This window comes from Prunus persica, chromosome G6 (genome assembly GCF_000346465.2).
Source record: "Prunus persica cultivar Lovell chromosome G6, Prunus_persica_NCBIv2, whole genome shotgun sequence".
Classification (NCBI taxonomy): domain Eukaryota; kingdom Viridiplantae; phylum Streptophyta; class Magnoliopsida; order Rosales; family Rosaceae; genus Prunus; species Prunus persica.
In genome coordinates, this window is record NC_034014.1 from 26,565,246 (window position 1) to 26,579,906 (window position 14,661).

The following is a 14,661-nucleotide window of genomic DNA, read 5'->3' on the forward strand; positions in this document are numbered from 1 at the left end:
GAAAAAAAATAATTAAAAAAATGTTATTAGCGTGCACTTGTTTCAATTATTTTTTCGATCATTATTTTTCTGATTAATTTTATAAAGATAATTTTGTTTTCTAGCTATAATTATCACCTAATTTGTCTTATTATTAATTTAATTGTCTATTTTAATCTAATTATTCCACTCCCACAAGAAAAGTCCAAGGGTGGTGGAGTGAGGAGGATTTAGCTAATGGATATGGATATGATAGTGAATCCAAAAAAGGCATTGGTTGAAGTTAAAGTTAAATAAAATCAAAGGGTTAGTTGGAATAATCAGGCACATGATTTGCTCTTATATGCCTCTAAGATACCTACCTAGCTATTCGCTATTTGGATATATATATATATATATAATTAAAGTTAAATAAAACATGCTCTAGAAAAGTTAACCAAGAAAAAAAAGTTTGACCAAAAGAAGAAGAAAAGAGAGTAACACAGCATAGCCCAAGCCCAAAAATGTCGGCCTAACTTTTCTTTAGGCTTAATCAGATTTTTATGGACTAGTTTTCTTCACTTCACCCACCAACTTTCTGGATCTCAACATGAATAAATGATTGGCGGAGATGAGGTGGGTGGTTCTTTTATGCAAGATTGGCCCAGTTTAACAGAGCACATGATACTAGAATGAATACTGTGGCCCAGGCCAGGTCATTGGCTATTATTACAATTTCATAATTTTTTGGATCATCATATAATCCCATTTACATGTTATTTACACAAAAGTAAAATAGCAATTTTTTTGTTCAATTACATTTTTGACCCTATTTAGGATGGTTCTACTTAAACCCTCTTTTTTTTTTTTTTTTTGGTTACATTAGGAGGAAAGAAATCTTGCATGCCAAGGAAGGAGGAAGGAGGAAGGAGGAGGACCACAACTACTGTGATAATCCCGCTCATCAAACCATCTATTTTTTGTTCTCTATAGAAAAAAAAAACAAAACCTTTGTTTTAAAAATAAAAAAAAATTTGTGTAATCTCATTTGACCCTTCTTTAAATACACTCAAGTAAGATTTATTTCACAACTCCCCTTATACTTGCCCTCTCTCTCACCATCACCCTTTGCCCCATCCCCTCTTTATCAAAACATTATTCTAAACTACTCTAATTTATGTAGAAAAATATTCAAATTTTAGTGCAACAAGACATGATACAGACATGAGCAAATCGTCTAAACCATATCAAAATCTTTCACAAATCTTTGACTAACGACTAGTCCTTGAACCACCAATACCAATACCAAATGAATACTGTCATATTTGAATCACTCACTTTTGTTGACAAAAAGCAATAGTAATTATTGATGAAATATATCATAGTATAAAGTCACAAAAGAGTCAAAATGGGTACAATATTTTTAATGACCAAACACTACAATATGTTGATTTGATTTAGAGAGAATTATGCCTAAACCAACAAATACTCAACCCCCTAATTCAACATCTCTAAGGTACATCAAATTTCTAATGAGTAATAGACTTAAAACAAGAAACAGGAACACCGTTTCACATTTGGCGGACCTATAGAGGCGCAAGGAGGTGCAATTGCACCTCCCCTCGCCGGAGAAATCCTTGCAGATGCCAAAAAGTTGCACCTGTGCTCAGTCTTTTGGTGCACTCCATCTGTTAGACAAAAGGCCCTAGCGAACTGACTCTTCCTTTGCTGTTATGCGCTGTGAGCATGTTGCGCTTCTCTCTTTAAATAAATAATAAAAATAAAAAAACCTCCTGGCCAAAACAACGTCCTTTTGGGCCAGGTGAAAAAAAAATAGTGTCCTTATTATACAAAGACAACTCGCTGCTGGGGAAAAAAAGTACTGGCATGGTACCAAAGAGCAGTGGAGGATCCAGAAATTTTTTAACGGAGGTGCAAAATTGATTAAGTATGAAAAATGGTTTTTCGGAATAATCATTTTCTCAAGATAATTTTTGGCGGCTTTTATTCCTTACACATCAAATAAGAAAATTTAATTTTATGGGATTTTAGTATGAAGTATATATTGACTTAATGAGCCATCATTTTTAGCCTAAATCGTATTTTGCACTAAAATCGATTTTTCATATTTTGATTTGGTAGGAATTTGATTTTCTAGTATTTTTATTTGAATCCAAATGGGGGGTACTTCCTTATTTACATTGTAAACTTAAGTAAATTGAGTAATATAAAAATAAATTAAAGTAAAGTAATCTGTACACCAGTTGAGCAAATGGGTAGTTTGAAGCACCTACAATGGTTTTTTAGGCGAAGGGAGGTGCAGCTGCACCTCCTTGAGCCTTAATGGATTCGCCTCTGCCAAAGAGAGATATGGTGAGTTGGTGAAGAAGAGTGAAGGGTAAGAAAGATGAGTGTGAGTGGGGTTTTGGAGGGTTTTGCTTGGCATTTTTTCTTATATTCGTGGAAAATGGGGTCAGAGAAAGTTCCACCCAAGAAAGAGCATGTCCACTGGAGAAGATGAAGTTGATGTCCTTATTGGACACGGAAGAAAGGAAAGTTAAGAAAAAACCTCCCTTGCTGCTATAAAAAAATATGATATTTTGAGAGATTTTTTCCGTCCCAACCACACTAGGTCTTTTTCTGTTTTTTAAGAGAGAACTTCATCCAACTCTTTACAAAACATCTTAGCTAATTTTTTTTTAAAAGTATTTATAAAACATCATATTTATAGCCCTTTTTTTTTTTGGTCCACACTGGTCTTTTTTTTGTTTTTTTGTTTGTTTTGTTTTTGTTTTGGAGAGAATTCCAAGTCTTTATAAAAATTTAGTCATCGATCAAGTCTACTGCCTTTAAAAATTGCACATTTTTTGAAAAATTTCTAGGTCCGTCAGTGCACATCCTCTCCATCATCCAAAAAAATTCATAAAGCCATACCGGCTAAACCCTTAGTACCACACCGGCTAAACCCCAATCCACACAAACTGGTAACTTTCATTATTGTAACCCCAAACGTTGAACTAGAGCCAAAATCCTGTATATATAGGCCAAAAGCAGCAACTAAATCATGGTGACAATGGTGTTTCATGGTGTTTGCTTCCACATCACATACGAATAGCAACAGTTACTACCTCTATCGACGTCGACGCTGTCGCCTTTGCCGAAATAGATAACACCACCTGTAACTCTTATTACGGCCAAGCAAAAAACACCCAAACCAAAAAAAAAATTAAAATGCAACCAAATCTACAGCCAGAAACAACAAAAACAAAAAACAAAAAACAAAACCAAGATCCACGGAAAAAAAAAAAAATGGGAAGAAAAAAGGAGAAGAAAAAAAGGGGATACAGAAAGAGAGAGATTGAGAGGAAAAAGAAAGGAGGAAGATAGAGGCGAGATGGAGAGTTAAGGGAGGAGAGGCAGAGGCCACCTCCCCTCGTGCTAGGGTTTTTTTTTTTAACAGATTGGTTGAATATCCGTAACCACCATTTCAAAGACAAATGAATCTTTCATTTTTAAAGGAATCGCGCATTGACATATATCATCAAAGTGGGAGTTCATATACAATGTACTAATAGTTTCCTGTCAATTAAGTATGGCCCTGCACGTCTTTATGAAACATCAATATCCAATTAAAACCCTGATTAACGATCTTTAGCTAGCATTTGGGATTTCCATTGTCGTTATACCAAACATGGCTGCTTTCGTTTTCCCTGTAACTATCAGATATATCACTTCAATCTTCTGAGTTGTAAGCTACCACAAAAATATGATAGCTAGCTCATGCATGTTGCTTCTCTAACAACCTCAATTATTTGGAAATCTTAGGACGAAGGGACCACTTTGTATGACTACATTGACGGCCAATTTGCATGCTTTTTGTTGTTGTTGTTGTTGTTGTTTAGGTTAATTCTCTTTGCAAATTATTCGATATATCCTAGTCATACAAGGCTAGCTAGCTTTTTATGAAAGATATCAAACGTGGGCATTTGAAGGGGTTTGGAAAGTGACTGCTTTTGGTTGGTCCTCCCATGTTTCTTCTTTCGTGTAAGCTAATAACTTTTCTTCATCGACCCTTATTTTGGTCTCACCCTCATTTGGTCTTAGGGTTCTTCTTTGATGTAAGTGGATTTTTCTTAACTCGTTTTCCTATCATCTCTATTTTGGTCTTGTGCACCTTCCAAAAACAGTTAAAAAGTGTGAGAGATGCTCTCTCTAAGTGTAATTTCTTGCCTCTTATTTGGTGTAGTTGGTTGCTTCACATTCTTCGAATCCACACACCCTCGATTTCTTCTTGCATCACATGTGTTCAAAGAATGTGAAGAAATCAACTAACTTTTGACTTAGTGATATGTATTTGTTCTGTTTGGGAAGAAAAAAAACCCTAAGTTTGAATTCTTGATTCTCCTTTTATTACATTTACACAGAAACATCATTTTTCATATGCATAAAACTAAGAAAACTAACACATAACAATTTAGTTTTCTCAACGACATCAACGGCTGAAAATCATGCGTAATCACAATATTGAACTTTTAGAGCATATGAGATAATTGACTGGATTGAAGAGCCCTAAAAAATAAAGTTTGAAACGTGAACGGTTCCCATCCCTAAACCTCTGCTAATTGGATTGATTTACATCAACAATTTGAGAGAAAGGACAGATGTCATAGGATTAGCTATCATTGTTTGAGAAAAAAAAGGGGTTGGTGAGATGTTTATCCTATTGGGGTGTGAGAATTAATTTTGGTGATAATTATGAAAAACGCCCTCAAGTTTACGTGGTAAAATAATACAATAATAGGCTTCAAAATGAGGTCATCTATTACATAATTACGTGACAAATCCTAGATCATTTGAGTGAAGACCCATTTGTACCCACCAAAAAAGAAGATCATGGATAATGCTTTTCCACTTGATTAGACAAATATAGTCATCATATCATGCTTGTCACTCACAATTGAATTAATGGCGCTTCTCGTCAAACTTTTAACCCAGAAAGATTCAAACCAACAATCCTCTGTGTGCATACATGAATGTAGCTCGAGTTGTAGAGTTTTATATACACCAACGGCTGAAAATTAGCCATAATGATACTAAAAGAGTTAATGCGTAGACGTTGCGCCACCATGACGATGCCTTATGCAATCTTGGAGAGTCAATAAAGTTATGTGCAGATTTAGGGCTGATAACACGAATGGCCCAGTCTCCAATTACAATTTTTAATATCTTCTTTTGGCGCAAGGATAATTCTTAATCATTTAACAACATATTAATTAAGGGTGTGTTCTTTGTGTACATATTTTTGGTAGTATATAACTAACTCATGGTAAAAATTGCCACACGACCAAGACAATTTTTAATATCTTCTTTTGGTCCAAGACATATTTTGTGTGCATAATCAAGTTAGCTTCTTCAATTAGTTTCAAAATAATGAGTTTGTTCACTTGAGTCTATAACTTTGACAATTTTAAATAAAAATTTACTACATCTCAAAAAGAAAAACAATAGATGAAAGTTTGTAAGTGATAAGTGATTTTTTTAAAATTTTGGCATTGCTTATTTTGGGAGATAAGTGATTTTTAAAAAAATTTAGGAAGCACAACCCGTTTGGTAAACTATGAGAAAATCACTTATTGTTAAAAATTGTTGTGAGAGAAAACTATAAGGGAAAGCAGTTGATGAGGTGCTTTCATTTTCTGATTAAGCGAGAATCAGTTTCGAAGAGGCACTGAGTTTAATGACTATGCAGAAATTATTTTCTGATTATGCAGGAATCAGTACCAACAACACTTTTAACAAAAAGTTTACCAAACGCCAAATTGCTTTATCTTACAGCTGATTTCTCTTATGGAAAATCTGACATCGATTATTTTCACAGCACAGCAATGTCAAACTAACCCTAAATCTTTGATTATTATGATGCTCCATCACCTGTTGAATGTTGACTGGCCAAGTTGTGAGACAAAGACAAATAATTATGCACACACTAAAACATATAAATATAAGAAAATGCTAAAGAGACACTAATTATTTTTTGGTTAAAAAATATTTAGGGGAAGGGCGGTTACCCATAACAGGGCTAGGGCATACATACTAGGCTTTTTTGAGGACTTATAGAGGGGGTCTTAACCTCTTTTTTAGTTTTTACAAATTATCTACTAAGATGGATTGTCGGTAGTGGAACTCAAACCTAGACCTTGATAGAGAAGAGAATGATTCTTAGCAACTCAACTAACTCCCATTGACAAAGAGAAACTAATTATTAATTAACCAGTTGGTAAATGAAAATTTAAACAGGTAGGCAATGGAACTCTAATTTGGAGTATGTAAGTAAATGACATGATTTTAAATATAAATAATAGTTGTAAAGAAATAAATATTAAGTACATCTTCTAGATGTGTATATATATATATATATATATATATATATGATGTTAGGTCTCACAACAAACTATGTTTATTAACCTCCAATATTTTTTGATAATTTTTTTTTGATTAAGTAAAACAAAGAATTAATATTAATTTTTGTCCACTGTAAGGGATAGTGTGCCAGTGGTTTTAAGTGATATGTCCATTACATGACTAGTGTGAAATGGCAGCCTTTACCTACTTCCATACTTGTCTCCTACCTTTCGCTGAGAGCCACCTCACTACCACTAACTCAAAAACTTAATTTACACTTGTTAATCATAAATTAATATTTCTTTTGGCATGTGATGTCAAGTATAGCTTACAGAATTGACATCTCTGAGATTTTATAATCCCAAATTCCCAAAAGACATTCCAAAATGTATCTTACCACCTCAGCCTTTTCCATTTTCTTTAAATCTTATTTTTATTTGTTTAGATTTGTCTCTACTACTCACATCTCTATCAATGCTTAAGTGGAGTGGAATGCCAGGTCAATGGGACGCATCCAACATTTGTTTATTCATATTTTTGTGTTGATAAGATCCAAAAATATTATTAACTTCTTGTTTTGATTCAAAAGATCCAGAATACTGTTAGGCAACCAACTATCATCCATCGATAAAGTAATTGCTATATGGTTAGACCAATAACAATATGCTTAATTAATCGTTTTTGTTAAGCATAACAATGTGATCAATTAATATAATGCCAACATTCACCAGCATTTGTTATACATAACAGTATTTTCAATGTTTGCATGCAGGCTGACGCACATTCACTTGCTACATGTCTTACCATGTTTGGTTTAAACAGCTTTGTGAAATACATTATACAAATACATCGACGACTAACAATCATGTATGTGCGTTTCGTCATCTGTTTTCAAACTTGATATAGTACATTGTGCTAGCCCATCTTCATCAATTCTTTTCCACTTTTCTCTTTTCCTTGATCACGGTCTACAAGAAATCTCACCCAAAAAAATTATGTAAAACCAAACAATTATTTGGGTGCTAGCTAGCTAGCAATGAAAAGCAGAGAAATGTGAATAAGTTTTGTATACCTATTTAGGCATTGCCTTTTTACTTGGACCATGCTTTGGTATACAGATTGGGTATTAGTTTTGTTTGTTTTCTTATAGGTTGCTCAAGATTTCCACAATCCTGTGAAGTGAACATGGATGTCTACTCACGAATCTCTCTCTCTCTCTCTCTCGCAGAGTCATAATCCTTACCCCCACACATATGGTCCACGTTATGGCAAGAGTATCGTAATTAAGCAGAAAACAAAGGGGAAAAAAAAGAAAGCTGCAGATGGGGCAGTGCAGTGCCTGGTTTTGTAACAGTGTGGAGGGTTTGAAGTTATTAAGCCAAGGATTATTTTGTAGCTTAATCCCAGAAAAAAAGAAGAAAACTATTAATTATCTGTCCGTCTGTTTTAAGACTTGAGAAGCATCTAGCTTACTTAGCATAGGGAAGTGCACTTGGAAAGAGACTTGGGAGCAAACTTGATGGGAAGTTGAAGTGGGTCTAGTAAAATCGACAATAAGTGCAATCATGAAGTTTTTATACATTAATCTCGACCTACTTTGACAGCAAGAAAGAAATGAAAAGGGTCCTTCAGATTTTCATAAATAAAATGGGCCATTCAGATTGAGCAGAGGATCCTGTTCATACCATCTTCATGTTCTGCATCTTGTATTGGTTCTATTGGAAGCGAATTTGTCTCAGAATTTGAGACAGATACAAATATTGATGTTGAAGACGAATAAGACACACGCATGTTCTGTGGCAAGCAGCAAGCTGCCAGGGAGATGGACTTGAAAATAAAACAACACTAGCTGTTGCAAATCACCTCGTGAAGGCCATGGTAGGGTAGGTGTAGGTCTGAGGATGGTAACATTTCAAGTCCATTTCTCACTATCTATGCCTCTATCTAATTCCATAATATTCTTCCTGGATTTAAGCACTAATTAATTTTCAGTACTTCAACTAACTAACTAATTAATTAGCAGATGAACAATTAATCAGAGAGCTTGTGTTGGAAGTTGAAGGAGTTGATTAAGACTATACAAGATTGGGACAGATGTGGACCTGTCTGTGGTAGTTGAATGAAAGGCAAGATGCATGTGATATGTGTGCACTCACTGCAGCCTCTCTACGGCCAAGCTTGAAGCTTGAACTCAACACAAGGGAGATAACACTGTTTTGCTATTTCTATCCAATCACGTTATGTCATGTAGAATTATTACTATGCAGGAGGGAATGTAATTGATTGAAAATAGTAGAACAACGCTATCCCCGTAACATGCAACACATTGTGCAGCAACAACAACTACTGTTCATGGATCTGGTATGGTGTAATAACCTTATAAGTGTGGCAGGCAGATTTGCTGTTATTAATGCAACCAGCCAATATATATCTACATGCATGATCTTCAAAATAATATAATAGTTTCTCTTCTAATTGGACATCCGTTTCATTCAATTAAGACTGAAGTGAGCTAGTTGAGATACAGAAACACACTTTCTCACTTGGGCTTTTCTCTGATATATATTTATTTTAGCTAGTTGAGATACAGAAACACACTCCAAAATCTTTCTTTAATTAAACAAAAATAAATATTATGGAAGGTTTTATGGACAGTAGGGATCATCCCATTAAGAAATTTGTCACAGGGCAAAAAGGAAAAGATACAATACCGGGTACTGCCAAGGAAATGCACCGGTGATAAATACAGTTCAGGTGGGTATAATCAGCATATAAATATAATTTAGACAAATTGTTAATGCCACACTAAAATTGTAGTATCTGATATTTGTTAAGTGATCATGATATATAGTGGGGGTGGTCCTCCTGTTGTTGCAAGTGTCACAAGTTGTTTGGACTCCAAACTCATCATCGGGCCCACACCCAACTAAAACCTAGCTTGCAGGAGCACAGTTTTTTTATTTTTTATTTATTTATAATCTTTTTATTTAAAATAAAATTTTAAATTTATTTCTCCATGCCCACCTTTAACACGACTCACTTGCCTGTTTTGTTATAAATGAGTGGCCTAGCAGGACTGGGAAGTGCAGATGAGTGTCTCAAACTCACCGTTTTAAGATCCCTTTCTCACATTCTCCTCAGTATACCATTGTTCTACCTCTCTCTCTCTCTCTCTCTCTCTCTCTCTCTCTCTCTCTCTCTCTCTCTCTAGTTTAAGCTTCTTGTGAGGAGAGTAGAGCTCTAGCTCCTACAGTCTTAGCTATGGCATATATGAAAACTGAAGGTTTGTGTTGAGCAAGATGGAGAAGCAGGGCACGTGCATTTCTAACTCATGCGCATATACAGAGATATATTATTACTCTCAATAGTTCACCTGCCTATCAATCAAGTCTCTGAAAGCTTTTCTTTCTATATCTCATATCCAGTGATGAGTTAGTTATTCATGTGCCCCTCTTCCCCATCATGACCACTACACCTTATTTGTTACCTCTGGAAAAATATACCAAGAAGATTGCTTATAGATCAGAACCATGCAGATAAATTGAATTTTGTTCAGATCAAAATGCTGGGAGTTTGCTCCAGCTCAGGTAGGTCATGATTCATAATTGTTTTCTGAGCATTAGTTTGAGTAGATAAATATAGCTGCAGCCTTGATATTTTCCTATTTTAATAAAATGGGATTTCATTCAACACATGGGGATAGAGAAATTAAAATATTATGGGTTCGTCAATTTTAGTTTTTAGTTTTTATTTTTTGTGCTAGAGTATAGAGGAAAATGAGAGTGAGAATGGGAGTGTGGATGAGAGGGAAGAATGGGAAGGAAGAGTAATAAAAGAGAAGCAAAAACTTGAAAGTGAAAACAATTTCAAATAGATTTCAGTTTTTAGTTTTTGTTTCCACTTTTGTTACTCATTCCTCCTATCCTTCCCCCTCAACTTCCTCTCAATTTAATCTTCGCTCTCATTCTCACTTCCATTCTCCCTAAAAACTAAAATTGAAATGGTTATCAAACGGGCCCTAAGATGATTAATTGTTAAGGAGAAAGATCAAGCAAAGTTAATATGTTTTTGCAGAATTTGTAGCTTTTGAAATAGAGCCACAATAGTTTTTCAACAAAATTCATGGCAGATAACCATTATCTTATGATCATAAGATCAGCATCTTTCTTTCTTTTTTTGAAGGATTAGCAACTTGTTATATATTTAAGTTCTAACACTAAAGAATATTAAATTTCAACCATGATGCAGTAATTAATCTCATTGTATTGTGTACTCTTTATTCTATAAGCATGATCTCTCTTTTTTTTTTATCTCCTTTTTCTGTAAGTCGTTCAAAGTTGCATAGACGAAAGGGGGAACTGCTTTTTAAGTTTTCATCTGTCCCCCCAGTATGAGGAACTTAGCTTTCCTATTGTGGAAATACATAATGCTTTTGAAAAGAAAGCAACCCTTCCAAGGTCTCACTATAATTGCTATGAACATCATTTATATAACAATGATAGTTCACCAACATTAACTGTGTGACTACTAATACTTTTAACCCTTCTCAGTTCTCACTAATCTAACTTTACCTTTTCCTCTACTTGTTTTCTGTAATATTTTTCTTCTTTTCTTAAAAAATAGAAATAAAAATCTGGGAACCTTCATATTGTTCTTGTTGTCAGAAAACAAAGAGATGCTTCTGCAGATGCTGCATGGTTTTGTGAGAAGAGTTATGGGTGAATGCTAAGGTCATTTACATTGAATTGGCAACTTGGTACGACCACCACCAAGGAGACATAAAAAATCTCTCTTTTCCCTCCTTGCTGACACTTCCTTCTCATCCACGTCTGAAGGACAACGATAAGCAACTCATGTACATCCACAGCTCCTTAATCTGTTTCTTATCCGATTAATTATCCAATTGCGTAATTAACTTCTCTTTAATCTTCCACCATAATCAAGAGCCTACTGTTCGGACAGGGTAGATGTAAACTTTTAACTTGCAAAAGCAACTTAATTTATGGAAGATACTTTTGTAATTTTTTATGTCATGGATTATTGGTAACTCTTTCTTAATGAGCTTTTCAGCGAGCTTAATAGCTGATTAACTTCAGATTTATTAGTTTATGATAGTGAATGTAGAAAATTTTGCTATCCCTTGCAAAGGAGCAGCCCTTTTCACACGGACAAAACTTTAATGTTTTGAAAAGGATACAAACAGCGATCTTTGGATGCCTCAATGATTTCACAGGAAAAGTGTAAAGCCAGCAAATTCGTTTCTTTGTATTATTTGTTGGTTTTAACTTTTTCGGTAAATAGTGCTATTTTGCCCACACAAGATTAGGATAGAGAGAAGTGTGCAAATCAATAGCGCACTTTATTTCTTTTTCTCTCAACAGTTTTCAATATCTTGACTTCAAACCTCACATTGAGTTGAAAGCAAATAGGTGGTTTGCTTCCATATGAGCAATTGTCAACAATGGCGGGGAACTCCTTATCTATAACTTATTACAGGCACATAATAAACACTACTAAAAATCACTTGGGCTTTAAGAACAAGAAGTACCACTTTATGATAAATCAATACTCATATAACTGCGTGTTCTTAGTTTATGTTTTTTATAGTTGGTCTGTCTTAGAAACGTAACACAGAGCATGCTGTCCAGCAGTTCAAGCTCTGGATCAAAAAATACAAATTGGAACACAATTTACAGTATAGCTAATTCTGAAGAGCTTAAGACCACATGCTCCTTTCAACTGTATCGAACGCAACAGACAATGAGATTGTTGTTTTTTGGTGAAATTTTCATCAACTAATATGTTCAAGCGAAGCTATCGAATTTGAAGCAGTGGTTCTGGTAAAGAAAATGCCAACAAGAAGGGATCACGAGCATCAGCATAGCAAGTAAGACAGAAGATACTAGGTTGGTACATACAATTTTCTGCCAAACATAATAGGACGAACAAACGGACAAATGGCCGGCACAAGTACAGTATGCTGAGTCAAAATAAATTGCCTCTCTTCAACAAAAGACTAGACGAAAACGAATCTGATGCACATGGATGCAGCAATTTCTGCTTCAGCTTTGCATTGTGGTAGGTAAAGTCAATCAACTGTAGCTGTTGATTCTGTACATCACAATGTAACAAATGCTACATGCAAGTCAATGCTTCAGCAGCTTAACTTGGGTTCACCAAATCAGTCCAGGTAGTCTCAGCAAAACCGGGTTCAGATCCTGAGCTAAGAAGTAGTGCTTCCCAAGCCTTTGCTCCGGGCGCAACATTCTTATCCACCATTTTCTTCAGTAAGTCCATTGCTTTACAAACCAAACCCTTTCGGCACAACCCATAAATTACCTCATCAAAGCTGGAACAAAAACGACAGAGAAACTTATCTAACATTTCGTCCATAAAGATGCAAGCTTCATCAATATCTCCTTGGCCAAACAGACCATCCAGCATTATCCTATGTGTCTGCAAGTTAACCCCAATACCCTTTAATGTCATCTCACTCACAAGCTCTCTGGCCCTACTAAGCTCACCAGTATTGCATAAACCCTTCAATAAAATGTTATAAGTAATCAAATTAGGCTTGCACCCCAACTCTTCCATGGAAGAAATCATCTTTAATCCATCTTTCACCTTATTTTGCTTACACAATCCATTTACATACACATTGTAAGTATAAACATCAGGAACCAAACCCAACAGAAGCAATTCATCAAACAGCTCATCGGCGTTCTTGTAATCCCCTTCTGCAATGACACCATGTAAGACCATGGTATAGCAAACAATGTCAGGCTTAATTCCCTCCACTTTCATCTTAACCAAAACATTCAAAGCATCCAAACCCCTCCCCTGTTTCACCATATACCTAATCACATTTGAATAGTCCATCATACCAGGACAAAACCCAAGTTTCTTCATTTCTTCTACAAAACCCAGCACCTCAAAACCAGATGAATCCTTTTGTTCACAAAGTGATGACAATATCAAAGAGCACATCTTTACATTCAAACCATACCCATAACTGATCATACAATTCATTATCTCAATAGCATATCCAACCTTCCCAATTCCACACAGAGAATTGACTAAAATCTGAAAACTCGATTCTTCGAGCCGGATGCTCATAATATGGCTCCTCAGCAAAATCTCAGGCACCATTTTAAGACCTTCCCTAGACCCACAAAGCACATACAGCAAGGAGTTGAGCGAGTGAGCAGAAGGGACGCACCTGAACTTTGGAATCCTGCAAAAAAGATCAATGGCGTCCTGGGTTCTCTTAGCTTGGCCATAAAAACTAATGAGATGGGCGAAAATGTATTCGGGTGTGTTGAATTTCTCGACGAATTCAAGGCGGTCAAGAACTGAAGCGATGTCTTTGAATTGGGAGGTTTTGGTCAGGGTTTTGATGACAAAGTTGTACGCTTCAGGGTTTGGTTCACAGTTGTAGCTGTTGAAGGAGTAAATGAGTGTGGAGAGAAGATGTTGGGGTTGGTTTTGAGGCGGTGATGATTTTTTGAGGCTTTGAAAGGCCTGGTTTTGATTGAAGGTTTGGTGCCATTTGGTGTTGTGGGGTGAGACTGGCCACTTCCTGTGTTTTCTCAGGAAAAATTTGCTGCTGGGTTTTAGAGCAGAGGCTCTCACCATTTTTGAAAAATTCGAAATTCAGATTATTGCGGATCATCTACTTGTTTCAACTGAAGGTCTCATGGGGCTCTTCCCATTTCTGCAATTTCTTAACTCCTTCAGCTTGAAAGCGAACGAAAATGGTGGGAGCAGACAATAAAAGCCATGTCAAACAAATCTCTCGTTCTGCTCCCAAAAAAAAACAGAATCTCTCGTTCTACGGTAAATGAGCTCGGCCCATGAAACTTTTTTCTGAAATGTATCATAAAACTTATGGCGTCTTCAGTTCACCATGCCCCCACACATCCCACCTATCCTCCGACTTAAGCCCTCTCCTGTCAATTCCACCCTTTCACTAAGAGTCTGGGCCTCACTTTGGGCTTCTGTTTCAGCAGAGTTTGGGAGATTAGTTTTCAGCTCATCCATCTAGATTGGAAAGCCGTAGCTTTGTAGTGTAAGTTTCACCTTTCTGTTTGTGTGGTGGCCTCCTTGGCCATCTCTCGTACATTGTTGGTGTTTTATTCTTTATTGAATAATTTTGTTTCTTAAAAAATAAAAAAAAGTATGCCAAATGGTATTGCATTGTTTAACACAGGCATCACTAGCGGAAAATTATACAAGATATTGGTCGATATACCCTTTTTGTTTTTTAACAAATAAATGACCATTTGGGTCATGTGGTCAAGG

At 35.7% G+C, this 14,661-nt stretch overlaps 1 protein-coding gene across 1 annotated transcript; it reads right to left on the bottom strand.

The window, feature by feature from the left end:
- On the bottom strand, nucleotides 9,518–14,440 carry LOC18774734 (pentatricopeptide repeat-containing protein At2g38420, mitochondrial). Its single transcript, XM_020567057.1, has one exon. The coding sequence runs from the start codon at nucleotides 13,993–13,995 to the stop codon at nucleotides 12,523–12,525; it is 1,473 nt and encodes a 490-aa protein (XP_020422646.1). The 5' UTR covers nucleotides 13,996–14,440; the 3' UTR covers nucleotides 9,518–12,522.